Source organism: Manis javanica, chromosome 1, assembly GCF_040802235.1.
Source record: "Manis javanica isolate MJ-LG chromosome 1, MJ_LKY, whole genome shotgun sequence".
NCBI lineage: Eukaryota > Metazoa > Chordata > Mammalia > Pholidota > Manidae > Manis > Manis javanica.
In genome coordinates, this window is record NC_133156.1 from 10,941,192 (window position 1) to 10,955,150 (window position 13,959).

A 13,959-nucleotide genomic window follows, 5' to 3' on the forward strand; every position below is an offset into this window, starting at 1 on the left:
CCCACTTTCCCGTGGCAAGGGAAGTTGCTGAGAGAAGTTCTGGGCACTGAAGTCCAAGACCTTCATGGAGGCAGGACACATCACAGGAAAAGCAGGCACAGTGTGTGCTAGGCCACAGGGCTGGCTCGGTCACTGAGATGGTCTGACCCACATGACTTCAGGTTGTGCTTAACTTATCACAGGGTCCCTAGGAACAAAACTGATAACTCCACCGAGGTATTACTTGATATGTGTAGTAGGAAATCTCCAAACATGGTGAGCAGAGGCCTGACTTGCACCACCACAACAGAGAATCAAGGGCCATCCATCGCTCAGCTCCCGGATCTAAGCTGGTTCCCAGATCCAGGGCCTCTTTATGAAACACAAGCCATAAACTTGGGGAAGGTGTCCCACTAGTGCAGTTCTATGTTCTAGCCTTCCGCAACGGGATCTTCCACCATTTACTTGGTAACTGTGTGTCCAGGAAGGGAAATCCCCCAGCAGTAACATCTGAGCAACACTCTCCCTTCTCCTTTGAAAGGAGAGATCACCTCAGCAGGGATTTAGATTCTGTGGTTCATGGTTAGGAGTCAATGGCCTGGCTGATGGCTTGGAGGAATTTGGAAAGAATAAAGTAGGTAACAGACTGGTTTGGGGAAGGAGTATAATTAGGTCTATCAGAATACAGCCAAAGCATTAAAAAATGCCTATCTTATGTGAATGCCCAGTCGTATCCCATGTGAATCCTATTGCAAAAGAGGTTGTTTAATAATCGTGTGGACATTATGTCCCACTCTGTAAATATTAATCTTTGTTCCTAGTCATCTTGATGCTTACTCAGTGGATAAAAAAGAAAGAAAGACGTGGCCAGGGTGGCAGAAATGGATGCCAGGCCTGGCCTGAACCACAGGGTCCCCCTCAACAAAGTTAATGACAGGGTTCCTTGAAGGAACCAGACAGCTACTTGTGGAGAGTTGATTACAATGGACCCTTTTCATAATAGAGGGGTAGCTGATTTGTCCTTACTGGAAAAGACACTTATTCTAGATCTGGAATTGTTTTCCTTACCTGTCAGGCCTCTGCTGGAATCTCTTGAAGGCTTCATATGCTGTTAGAACATCTCACACAACACTGCTTCCACCTAAGGACACCCCAGTGACAAAACTTTGGTGACAGGCCAGTGCCCAGGAGTGTCACTAGCTTCATACAGTTTGTCACCGTCCAGAGCATGGGATCATACCAAACAGAGTAATCGTGTGATGGAAACAAAGTCATGGCAGCAGCTTAGGAACAGGTCCTGAGGGTGCAATGCTGTCCTGGGTGCAGTGTGCGTACTGACAGACTAAGACGGTGAAGTTTGCTCATAGCCAGAACAGATGGTTTCGGAAACAAAGGGTAAACATAGGGGTGGCTTCTTATGATGACTTAATGACAGATTTGCAAAATACTTTCTTCCTATCCAGTAACTCTGCTGTCCAAACTGAATTTATTCACCCCAAGAAAAGTATTTCCACCAGAAGTCACAGCCCTGGCCCCACTGAATTAAAACCATGACTAGCCACTTTAGCTTCCTTGTGTGCTAGGAAAATGAGCACCCGAGGATGAATGTCCCTTGTGGTCACTGCCACCATTGTTTCTCCACTGGACCTTGTGCAATAACCTTCAAATCAGCCTTCCTTCTTCTGCCTTTTCTCCCCCAAACTGTCCTGCTTCTCTAAGGCATAAGTCAGAGCACGTCATTTCCCAGCTGGCAGCTCCTTCCCCCGTTTGCTAAGGGTAAAACAACCCAGACTCCTTGCTGAGGTGGCCATGCCCTTCCTGTCTAGCCACAGCCCGCACCCTGGGCTGCAGCGCCCTCTCTCCGCCCTTGCCCCTGGGCGCCAGTCCTCTGGCTCCACTGCACCCAGACACAGCAAGTTTCTGCCCAGTGCTGGGCACCTGACATTCCTTCCCCTGGGACAGGACCTCACCTCCCTCTGATCTTCACCTCCTGCTCATCTATCAAGTCTCGACTCCAGCGTCACCTCCGTAGGGAGAGCAGGTCACCCCTGCTATGCTGTTCCTACTCACTCTCCATATTACCCCCGTGAATCTTCTCCAGAGAATCATTACTGCACTGCCTGAGACAATCCTACCTGTTGACTCACTGAATCTGTGTAAGTGGCAGAATGTAAGCTTTCTGCGATGCTTTCTTCTCTGCTGTATTCCAGATGGTAAAAATAGTACCTGCCTCATAATTGATGCTCCACACATTTTTGTAGATTGGTTTTTGAGTAACTAAGCAAGGGGAATCAAGGACATTAGGGCATCTCTAAGCAGGCAGGACCACTCACAGCTCACAGCTCAGAAACCTGCAGAGTTAAGGTTTGGACCAGCTCAGCTAGTAAAGTCACTACCAGGCAAGATGCTGTTTGGGGGCGAGGGGTGCATGCATGGCAACTAGATGAGCCGAGACAAAAACAGCACATACGGGCTTGTGACCAGTGGCAGAGAAAAGCAGCATTCTTCTGTGGTGTCACATAGGCACACATAGTACTTATTTTTATTTCTTTCTCTCCCCCACCTCCTTCCACTATGATAAGGGTGTGTTGCTTAAATCCCCCTCTGGGTATCAGAACTGAAAAGGCACTGCAGTGGAGCCAGAGAAGGAAGCACGTCACTCAGAGGCCCTAGGCTGGAAGATGCTGCCAGTGACTGATGAGCCTCTCGCTTGCCTCCCTCTGGAGAAGGAGCGAGAGGGTTTTTAATTACACATGGAATAGGTGCATCATGTTAGAATGATGCTCCTTTAAAAACGTGTACTTCCTACTCTGCTTAATTTTTCTCCACAGTACTACCTGCTGTGCTCTGGAGACACTCACTGATTTATTATCCCCTCACTGGAACGTACGTGGTTTAAGGGGCTGCGTTTGGTTCGCTGCTGTCACCTGGCACATGGCCGGCACTCAGCGGTCTGAGTACATGAATGAATGAACAGATGGAGGAACTGTCCAGAATCTATTTCTATTTCTGACTCCACTTGGATTTCCTTTGATGGAATGACTTCCCTTCCACTGTGTTCGGCCCATTTGCTACCTGCTAATATGGAAGGCAAGGGGTCTCAGGGGAAACCGAGTCCTCATTCCTGTTCCAGTGTCACCTAAGCTTCGAGAGCCAAATCCCTTACCTGAGAGCTTTGATTCCCAAGTGAGTGGCTGAAGGAGGGGAGCCTCCCATGGGTGGAGGCTCTGTGCTGTCCTGGGACAAGCCCTCTGTGGCTCCTCCCATGTGGTCCCTCGGGCCCAGGAACACCCCTGACCACCGTCCATGTCCCAGACTGGCTCCCCAGTCAGTGCACCAACTCTGGGAATACTCGGTCCCTTCAATCACTTCTCTTTTCGCTTAAGCTAGTCTGAGTTAGTTTTTGTTGCTTCAAAATACTGGTTAGAAAAGAAATCATCTACATTCCTACCACCCTGTCCAAGCTATTTTTATTTTTGCACCTTGTTAAATCTTTGACCACATGTGCACATGTTGCATATGGCTACAATGATGGTATATATTATGAGTTGAACTGTGTGTCCCCCAAAAAGGTGCGGAAATCCTACCCCCAAGTACCAGCAAATAAGACCTTATTTGGAATAAAGGTCTTAATACATGACCAAATTAAGATGAGATCATTATTGTGGGACCTAATTCCTCATGACACGGAGATGCCATGTAAAGGTGCAGGCTGGGACGGGTACCCACTAAGACACAAGGTCCCTGAGGATACCAGAAGCTCGGAGAGAGGCCAGCAGGGCCTGCACAGGCCTGCACAGCCCTCAAAAGGAACCGACCCCGCCAACACTTGATCTGACTTTCAACCCCCTGAACCGAGATAATAAATGTCTGTTGTTTCAGCCACCCAGTTTGTGATACTTTGTTACAGCCGCCTTGGCAAATTAATCCAATATACATATGATTTTATTTCCTTTTTATTTTTTTCTCACTTTAGAATTACAGCAGCCATTTCTCATGTTTGTTACATGGTTTTCGTTATTATATTTACTTTTTTGAAGTAGTGGCCCATATGACACTCCAACTCACTACTGCACTGTAACTGGACACTCACACTGCTTCAGCCACTGTGCCATCACAGGTAATGCTGTAAAGGACATCCTGTGAGTGTAGCTTTGCTCTCCTTTGGGTAACTTTCTCAAAATACATCCCCAGCAGGCAAGGACTGGACTGGAGAGAATGAACGTGAGAGCCGGGCCCAGCTGTTCTGCAGAAGGGTGACTGTGAAGGTACTTTGTCACCAAGGGTACAGAGGGAAGGAGTTTTGAATTCTGATGGAAAGAATGCTGACACAGGGTAAAGGGAAGGAAGGCAATTCTAGGCATGGGGCCAAAGGGAGTAGAGCATGGGGATTGGGATGGAGGGCTGGAGGGACGGAGGGACGGAGGGACGGAGGGCTGGAGAGACAGAGGGACAGAGGGCTGGAGGGACAGAGGGACAGAGGGCTGGAGGGACAGAGGGTCAGAGGGCTGGAGGGACAGAGGGCTGGAGGGACAGAGGGACAGAGGGCTGGAGGGACAGAGGGACAGAGGGCTGGAGGGCTGGGGGGCTGGAGGGACAGAGGGACGGAGGGCTGGAGGGACAGAGGGATAGAGTGCTGGAGGGCTGGGGGGCTGGAGGGACGGAGGGATGGAGGGCTGGAGGGACAGAGGGACAAAGCGCTGGAGGGCGGGGGGGCTGGAGGGACAGAGGGACGGAGGGCTGGAGGGCTGGAGAGACAGAGGCACAAAGCGCTGGAGGGCTGGGGGGCTGGAGGGATGGAGGGACGGAGGGCTGGAGGGACAGAGGGACAGAGCGTTCGAAGGCTGGGGGGCTGGAGGGACGGAGGGATGGAGGGACGGAATGCTGGAGGGATTGGGATGGAGGGACAGAGGGATGGAGGGATGGAGAGACAGAGGGCTGGAGGGACAGAGGGTCGGAGGGCTGGAGGGACAGAGGCTGGAGGGACAGAGGGACAGAGGGACAGAGTGCAAGCCCTGGCAAGAGAAGAGAGAGACACAGATGGAGGTTAGCCTGGGCTTGCAGAAAACCTGTAAACTTGTTAAGGAACTGGAACTTATTTCAGTAATTATGATGAAGTTTTCAGGGAAAGTAACAAAGAGTTGAACATGAGCGGCAACTCTGACCAGTGCCTGGAAGCCTGGCCAGAGGAAGGGACGGGCAGCTGTGAGGGTGACAGGTACAGGGTGAAGGAGCCTGAGCAGCAGGGCGGCCCTGCAGAGGAGACTCCGCGGGTGAGGGGGACAGTGACTCCAGGGTGTCCTGTCTGTGCCTCCGAGATGATGACAGGCATGAAGGGCTGCCAACGCCCCCTACCTCTGGCTGCCACCTGATTTCCCTCTCCCTTGCCCTCCTCTCTGATGAAAGTCTAAGCTTGACCCCTCCTGACGTAAGTGACAGGAGTGGGGGTGGCAACACCCCCTCACTACTGCAGCTCTCTGGCCTCTCACTGCCACGTCTGGCCCCCCTCAGGATGCTCTCCAGCACAATCTCTGTGACAGAATCCATTAGTGACCTTGCCACCTCTGATCCCCAGCCATCACCCTCTTCAGCCTGCCTCTGAGCACCTCCGGTGGCCCGCAGGCACACCTCCTGGCCTCCTCCTCCTCCCCAGCCCTCCTCGGCTCCTCTGCTCCCCCTGAGATTTAATTCTCTCCAAATGACATCCCCCACCACCTCCAAGTCCCCTGAATGAAAGACGCTATGTAAATCTCAGCCCCCGCCATCACCAGGAGACCGTGACCCCATGGCCAGGGAGGGGCGGTGCTGGAACTGGGCTGGGGCCTCCCAAGCCCAGCTCACCACTCTCTGCTCCCCACATGACATCCACTTTTAAAAGATGGTAAACCCAGCTCTTCAAGCGGTCATCGTTACTCATCTGCTGTTTCTTTAAAAAGTCAGTATAGTTCAATGGTTAAAGGTGGGCCTTCGTATTGAAAATTCTGTTTGAAGATTCAAATCCCATTTCTGCCCCTCCCTGGGTGACTTAGGGCAGTTTACCTACTTACCTGGGTTTTCTTATCTTTAAAATGAAGCTAATAATAGTACTCACCACGGCATGTAAGATGAAATGAGTGAATCTCCCTTAGCACCAGGACAACAGCTGAGTCGTGGTAAGTGCTCGGTATCAGCTCTTACTGTTCTCGCCCAGCCCACGCTGGCCTGCCATTGTCCAGCCCACTGACTGGCACTGACATGACCACACGTGTAGGGGAAGATTTTGAGGAACTTAAAAATCATCCCCCAAACATGGGGTATTAATGCAAACCAACAGGTATTTACTGGGTAAGTGCTATGATAGCATACTAACTAATAAAAGCTTTTCTTTGGTAGTCACAACAGTATTGCTGCAATTCAAGCACCCAGAAAGAGCTTTGAAAAGGTTAAGGCAGATCCGTGGGACCCCTTCTGAGTCGGATCTGCACTTGCAGACCCTCAGGTACACAGATAGGCAAGAGACGCAAACTGCTCAAACCAGAGTCACTGTGAAGGCACAGGGCACCCACCCCAAACAGCTGACAACCACCCAACGCCTGCAGGAGCAGCTCCTGCGACAGGCCTTCCAACCACCAGGCCCTGCTCCAGGGACAGGCGGAGAGGCGTGCAGGCCGCCGGCCCCAAGTGTAACCGCACAGACCACGGATTCCATGCCAGTTTCAGAAAGGGGAGACCCCCTGCAGGCCGGGCCTGTCCACTCACCATTGGACGCTCTCATCTGCCGCCGGCGCCCCACACGGTCCAGCCCAATGGGGGTGCTCCGGGAGAATGTGAACGGCCGGAACCGGGCCGAGACTGCTCTGTAGGGCGGCACCTGGTGAGCTGGCACGGGAGGCCTGGCTGCCGGCTACAAAAGGAAAGCAAAAGGCTGTGAGAAGTTGCCAGGAAGTGGCAGCCCCTGCGAGCAACTCACACCATAACTGAGAGAACCTGGTTGGCATTTACTCCTCGAGGCCACTCAGAAATGTGAAATGGTTTCTCCAAATCATGTCAAAAGCTTCAGGCTGCACTGAGGCTCAACTGCAATTAGTTATTCTACTTTAAAAATCCGTATGAACCCAATGGCCTTTACCTCAGAGCAGCACATTTCATCTTACTTGTCAGTAACATGCCGATAGGTAACACTCAGGAAAAGGCAAAGGTCTAAGAAGAGGAAAAGCAGTTTAGGAAGTGGCGGTTTTCTCACACAGATGCAGGGTCAGGAGGTTAAGAAGATGTGTTCCCAGCAGCAGCCCGCAGAAGCAAAGGCGGCGGCGAAGCCCAAGGCCGACGGAGGCCAGGTGGGTCATGCTTCCCTCAGATTTCCTCAGTATTTTCCTCCCGATTCCCTCAGCGGGCTTATGATACAGAGAATTAGCTTACTACGCTACACTTGATGCTCTAAAGGGAAGTAACGACTAAGTCTTTAGTTTTCCCTATACTGTGTTTCAAGTTAGAACAGATGAGTTTGTTTTAGCTGAGAACTATTTCCCAGCACACAGAGGATCTGAACAACAGAAGTTTGCAATACTCTTCAACTTAATTTTTCACCTTAAGAATTCAATTCAACAAAAGGTTTTTGAGTGCTCCCTACAGACGAGGCATTTGTGTTGGACTTTCCAGAGAGAACGTAATAAAATCCGATACCGATGCAGAATTTCCCTTTTCAGAGAATTTTATGGGTGATTTATGATATCAGCTAGCAAGTTTAAAAAATGAAATTGGGCACTTACTCATATACTGTTAAATGAACCTTTAGACCTTGGCTGGGGTATTAGTCTCACCAAATAATATTAACTCCTCCTGGACACTTTAAATGTGTAAAATGTTTTGTATCCTCCAAGTTCTCTTTGGGTAACTTGATAAAATTTGTTGAATTACTAACCCATACTAAGGGAATAATAGGATTTTCATCTATTGTCAAAGCAGCTGCAAAGCTGGAACTAGAATGTAAAGCAAAAATGGTAAAAATAATTATTTCCTTATCTCCTAAAAAAATCGATTGCTTCTTTGTTTTCTTATCTTTACATTTTAACAATAGACAACACTTTCTCTTTCAAGAATTTCTTCTTTCAGGAAACTCACTAAATATGCATTGCTACTTTCCTGTCATTAAAATCTCAGGTGATTTGGAACAGTAAACTAGTTTCACGTATTATTTAAGATCCAAGGAAACAGAAGATTAGTAAACGGCATCCCAGTGTCAGATGGTTAGTTTAAATTCATGCATGTTTTCAAAGTCAGGAAGAAAGGTGGGGAGCAGCTACCCCATCCTGGAGGCATAGAGAAGAAAGGAAAGCGACGTCCTGTTTGGTTTGCAGCGGGACAACAAAGGCCAGGAAGCCGGAGGAGGGCCCTGCTGCCTTTGGCGGGAGCACACCAGATCTTACTTGGGTTAGAAGATTCTCTATGTCCTCTGGTTGGCTGTTCCCATAGAGGCTAACCCCGCCTATCACAGAGATGGGGCGTCTTCTCCGGCCTCCTCTGGGGCAGCCCACGGCAGGGTTCTGGTTTGAAGGGTCCGTGGAGGCCATGACTGGCTGGTGGTCACCATCCGCAATGTCCTCTTTCTGGGGATCTACCGCAATTGAGTCTTCAGGAATAGACAAACTTCGGCTAGCCAGCTGGCCATAGTCAGACAGTGGTCGCGGCCGGGACCTGCTCCCAGTGCCCCATCTCCTGCAGGTGATCCTCTGAGCCTCTGTCCTTTCTTCATCTTGCGATGCGCTCCGCCTCCAGGATTCCTCAGTAACAACCTTTTCAAATGCGAACAAGTTAGGTGAGGGCCAATATCCAGGAAGGTATTGAAAAAGAGGAGCGATACATTCCCTCCCAACCTCCTCTGCGGTGCCTCAAGGCTTATTTGCTGGTTTATTATTTTTTTAAGTTGTTTGTGTAACAGAAGGGCATAATGTAATGTGGGTTAAAATAAGCAAATCTATCTTTAATTGGAGGCTGAACTGAAACCATAATTTAGTTACGTTTGGTAATCAGTGATGAGCTATAGTAAAAGACATTTAGAAAACCAGCACAACTGTGAGCTCATAAAAAGAACCTGGTGTCAACCCAAATATACATAACAATAGCACTGGGGAGATACAGGTCAGCTAGAAGTGAATGTGTAATTCTATACTTTGTTACTCCAAGGTATTTTTTTCAATAATGTTTAAAAATAGAAGGTGCTTTGTAGATTCACAGAACCCAAGAATGGACTGTTACCAAAGGGAAAGGGACTGGGGAGGATGGGTGGGAAGGGAGGGATAATGAAGCAGGTGTTGGGAGGGGGGCGGGACACAGGGAAGTCAGTATAGCAGAGAAGACAAGTAGTGACTCTATAGCATCTTACTACGCTGATGGACAGTGACTAATGGGGTATGTGGGGGAGACTTGTGATGGGAAAGTCTAGTAAACATAATGTTCCTCATGTAATTGTAGATTAATGATACCAAAATTGAAAAATTAAGAAAAAAAAAAGAAGGTGCTTTTAGAAGATTAATCTGGGCTGTTGGAGCCTGACAGTCAATGACTCACGTGTGATGGGGAGAGCACTGAACTGGGAGTCACGAAAACGAGACCAGGCTGTTAACTAGCCGTGAGCTTGGACAACTAAGCTTTTAGGATCTCAGACTAGACAGTCCCACAGCTGGACAGCCTATGATCCGAAATTAGGCAATACTTTATAATTTTTCAAATGACTTTATGAGAGGCAATTCAATGCACTAGGGGGGAAAAAAGGCTAAGAGGTCCTCCGTAAGTCCTGCCGGGTCACCAGCCAGCTTTGTATCCTCAGGCAAATAACTAAACTTCTGCAGATTTGGTTCTGCAGTTGTTCTCTGGGAAATAATGGGTCCTTGTGAGGATGAAAAGCTGTGATAATGCTAAGTAAGATAGCCCTTATCAGCCATTGCTCATTATTGCTCTTAAAAAACAGCGCTATAAAATAACAATCCCCAGGGTCAGGTCTGCCTAGAGATAACCTCTATCTCAGCACACCCCTCAAAGTCTGGGCTCAGAGGGGGCGATGCAGAGTTCTACGGAAAGAAGCAAAGAGAACGGTTTACCGAAAGTATGCGGCAGGCACCAGTGAGCCCTTCAGTTCTTCCATACCTGTACATCATTTTCAAATGAAGTAAAAACAGAAACGGGCACAGGAAGAGCACCAGAATAGCCAGAGAAGTCATGTGACTGCAGGGCAGGCCCCCCCCTTGGTCAGGAGACAGAACTGACAGCTAGCCCCACGTCCTGCCTCTTGCTAATCAGGGGTAACAGGCCTGAAAGGCAGCCTCCGCCATATCCAGTCTGGTGTGCCTAAGCATTCCCTAAGATCCTATACTATAAAAAACGTGATGAAGAGCGAAGGAAGCAGGAAGGGACTTAAAGATATTCTACTCCACCCCATCATGTTTCAAATTAGAAAAACTGAGACCTAGGGAAGTGAAGGGACTTCCCAGGCACAGAGCCAATGAGTAGCAACAGAAGACACTGAAATGTGGGCCTCCTAATATCCGTTCCCACCACACGACAAAATTTTCCCACTTTACCAAGTTACTTCTGCTCAAAAGAAAATGGGTCCGAGGAGTCACCACTTACCTTGCTGTCGACTGACTCTTACTGCCTGGAATGCTATCTGCAGTTCAAGTCACCACTGAAGGGATCTAGAATATACTGCTCTGGCATAAAAACTGTTTTGAGCTGAAGATTTTTTAAGAATAGGGTTTTTTCCTGAACTTCCTTATCTGCCTGAAAGTGGAGCCTCCCATAAAGAACTGTGTCTTAAATCCCTCTCCTTGGGATGGGGTTTTCTTTCTTCCAACCAGGGAAGACTGGCTCTTTTCAGTGAGAAAAGCCCCCACCTACACAGATATTGTCACAAAACTACCCTGTCCCCCATCTGTTCTTCTTCAGGCCCATTTATCCTTCCTAAAAGTCACTTGCTCTTTCTAAGTGCCCTTCTCCACCGCTGTTTCCCCTATGGAGATGGGATATAAGCCCCTCATTCTAACTTCTTTCTCAAGCTTTTTTTATGTGAACTGTTTCTCTTGCTAACCTGTCTTTTGAAGTTTAATTCGTACACCCCCAAACCTGAGAGGATGGCAGAAGTTTTTCCTCTCTGACAGCACCATGGGAAAATATGAGAGAAATCACGGAAAAGTCAGTATTATATTTTGCACTACATGTGAAAAACAGGTTATTCTGGACAGCTTAACGAAATCACTAAATTGGGTGGCACAATTTAGGCACACAGTGAGAATAAACCCATTTATCCTATCACCCTGTGATTAAAAAGACTCAGTGTGGCAGAAAAACAGAAGTACTACATAATTATGGGCAAAATTACAAAATTACAATAGTCTAACTGGTCACAAATCTATGTGCAGTTTTTGTTTTGCTTTAAACTTATGCAACACGCAGCCTGCCTCACTGAGGCCTCACTGATGACAAGAAGAAAATAAGGAAATGGGTTAGGAAAAAAGAACATGTAACAAATCCTTAGTTGTTCAGGTGACAAATCCTTCAGAGGCCAAAACATGCCAGGAAGTGATGGAGGCTGGGTGAAGGCAGGTGTGTGCAAAGCAGAAAATGAGAGGGCAGGGGCCGGGAGGACAATCCCGTTAGCACAGCATGCTCCAAGTGTCCCCGCTGCTCCCACACAGGGGCACCATAAGAAACAACTCTATTGCTATTTGCAGGATTCAAACAGTCTTGGTGAAGATATAAAAGGAGAAAATACCCGCCTCTAACTGGCACAAATGTTCTAGGAATTGCAAAATTAGTTAACAGAATAATATATAAAATGGTAATATCCATTTTACTCCTTGCAAAAGGTCAGAGGGAGAGAAGGATAGGGGGGTAAAGTCCCTCAGATTTAAGCTTGCAGTCAAACAGTGGCCTCAGCCAGAGGAGACTTGTATTCCTTGTAAAAATAAAACAAACCTGAATTTTGGTGCATATTCTATAGCTGAATCTTCTTTTACCAAAGTTTTCACACTTCTGAAATACCACCTCAGCTAATACCCAGGGAAAGAGGTTTGACCATGACGATACCTGGAACTCCAAACACCCAGCACCCACAAACACTCTCCAACAGGTCACGACCTACCCCGGACTCTGCAACAAGCAGTGGTGGCCCACAGACACACTGTCGGAACAAGCACTTGGCCACATCCGTGCTGAAATTTTTTTTCTGGCCTTTAAAACAAGACAAGGGCACAAGCAGCTGTGTCAGAGCTCTGCCTAGACCAGCTTCTCACAATCCAGCAGTCGGAGCTTCAGATCAAGCCAGGGCTCTCTCGGCTTGAATGGCCAATTCACACCCAAGTCATAAACTTCTGTAAACAAACTGTTCACTGGAGTGGCTGTCTTTTTAACTCTTGACTCTCAGGATACTTTTAAAGTATGTTCCTCACTCAAGGATCCGACATTTTTTCTACCTATACAAGATTGCTTACCTTCCTTCATTAAAGTAAAAAGCCAAGACAGACCTTATTGCCTCCAGTTAGACAAGACATTTCAAAACATTTTCTGAAACCACAGTGAATGTAAATCATTAACTTGAGGAGAAGTGACTCGCACAAAACACCCTGACACATATATCCACTCTGAAGCCTGGTCTAATGCAAGTACACAGGGTTTTTACAGACAATGATACTGAAATCCTTACCCCCAGTACCCGTGAATGTGGTCTTATTTGGAAATAGTCTTTGTAGATGTAATTTAATTAAGATGAAGTCATACTAGACTGGGAAGTGAAGGGGTGAGGAGGCTCTAATCCAATGGCTGGTGTCCTTGAAGAAGAAGAAATTCGGACACAAGGACAGAAGGAAACAAAGTCATGTGAGGACAGACGTAGAGTTCGGAGTGATGCACCTATAAACCAAGGCACCCCAAGAATTGCCGGCAACCACAGAGGCAGAAGAGGCCAGAACACGTTCTCCCCAGGGCCTTAGAGGGAGCACGGAGATTTCAGACTTCCGGCGCCTACAATAAGAATATATGGCTGTTGTTTTGAGTCACCCAGTTAGTGGTAATTTGTTAGAATAGCCATAGGAAACTAATAAAGCATGGTAATTCAGAAGAAAATATTACAGGCGAGGAAATTAAGATGCTTTATGAAGACTGAAAGAAAAAAAAAACTAAAGCAAAGAAACTTTACTGTAGGAGAGCCAAAAAGAATTCTCAAGATGTGCACTAATACAATAAGCAGGCTTCCTGTGTTTTCCCAGGTTATCGGGGTTCTGAACCACAGGGAGTTCAGGTGCAGTCACAGAGCTGGAGGTGAGAAGGGGAAACATCCTGGCGATTAGTGTGTAGTGGTCTGTACTAATGATAGCAATGGAAGCTATGATTTTTGAATGCCTACAACATGCCAGAGCTCTACCAGGCATGTTACCTTAATCTACACAACCACCCCAAGACATAGGTAGCTATTTGCCACATTTTACTGATTAAGACACTGAGGCTACAATAAATAAAATCTTGCTCTGGTTAATAAAGCCAAGGAGGGGAGGGGTCCATTTTACAACCCAGTCTATCTGATTTCAAAATCTGTCTTTTCTGCTCTGCAGCCCTGCACCCTGAGCACATACTTTTATAGAAGGAAAACAGAACTTTGAGGTTTTCCTGCCCTTAGCTATAGAGCTGCTTGGAGGGAGGGGGGAGACAATGGGAGTTATGAGAAGCTCTGATAATGGTGCCCTGGGCAATCTGGGGAAAGCTATAGACCCTTCTCAGAATCATAATTTTAAATGTAGAAAATAAGATAGGAAAGATTATAAAGTCAGCTGATTTGCAATTATCAAAAAGTAAAAAGAATTGTGATATAATAATACATGTAACACATGAATGAAAGACTAGTGATAGGTCTAAAACCTGCCAAGTACTGACAAGGATTAGAGGTTTTAAATTATCAAAAAAAATTGTTGTATGATGAGAAAAAGATCTGTGATTTCTATTGGTGACAATATC

At 47.3% G+C, this 13,959-nt stretch overlaps 1 protein-coding gene across 9 annotated transcripts in view; it reads right to left on the minus strand.

The window, feature by feature from the left end:
- SPATA13 (spermatogenesis associated 13) overlaps positions 1-13,959 on the minus strand; it is a 154,642-nt gene that overhangs the window by 41,954 nt on the left and 98,729 nt on the right. For 6 of the 9 annotated variants that reach the window (XR_005054903.2, XM_036994702.2, XM_073227711.1 and 3 more), the window contains 2 exons: positions 8,385-8,750; positions 6,718-6,862 (listed from right to left, as the gene is read on the minus strand). Coding sequence is in view for 8 of the 9 variants with exons in the window: in XM_036994702.2 (XP_036850597.2) it covers positions 6,718-6,862; positions 8,385-8,750 (511 nt within the window). In the remaining variant the exon portion in view is untranslated. Of the gene's footprint in view, positions 1-1,047; positions 1,237-6,717; positions 6,863-8,384; positions 8,751-10,055; positions 10,164-13,959 lie in introns of those variants that run through there. The other 3 variants (XM_036994704.2, XM_036994703.2, XM_017641281.3) reach the window with 3 other exon arrangements.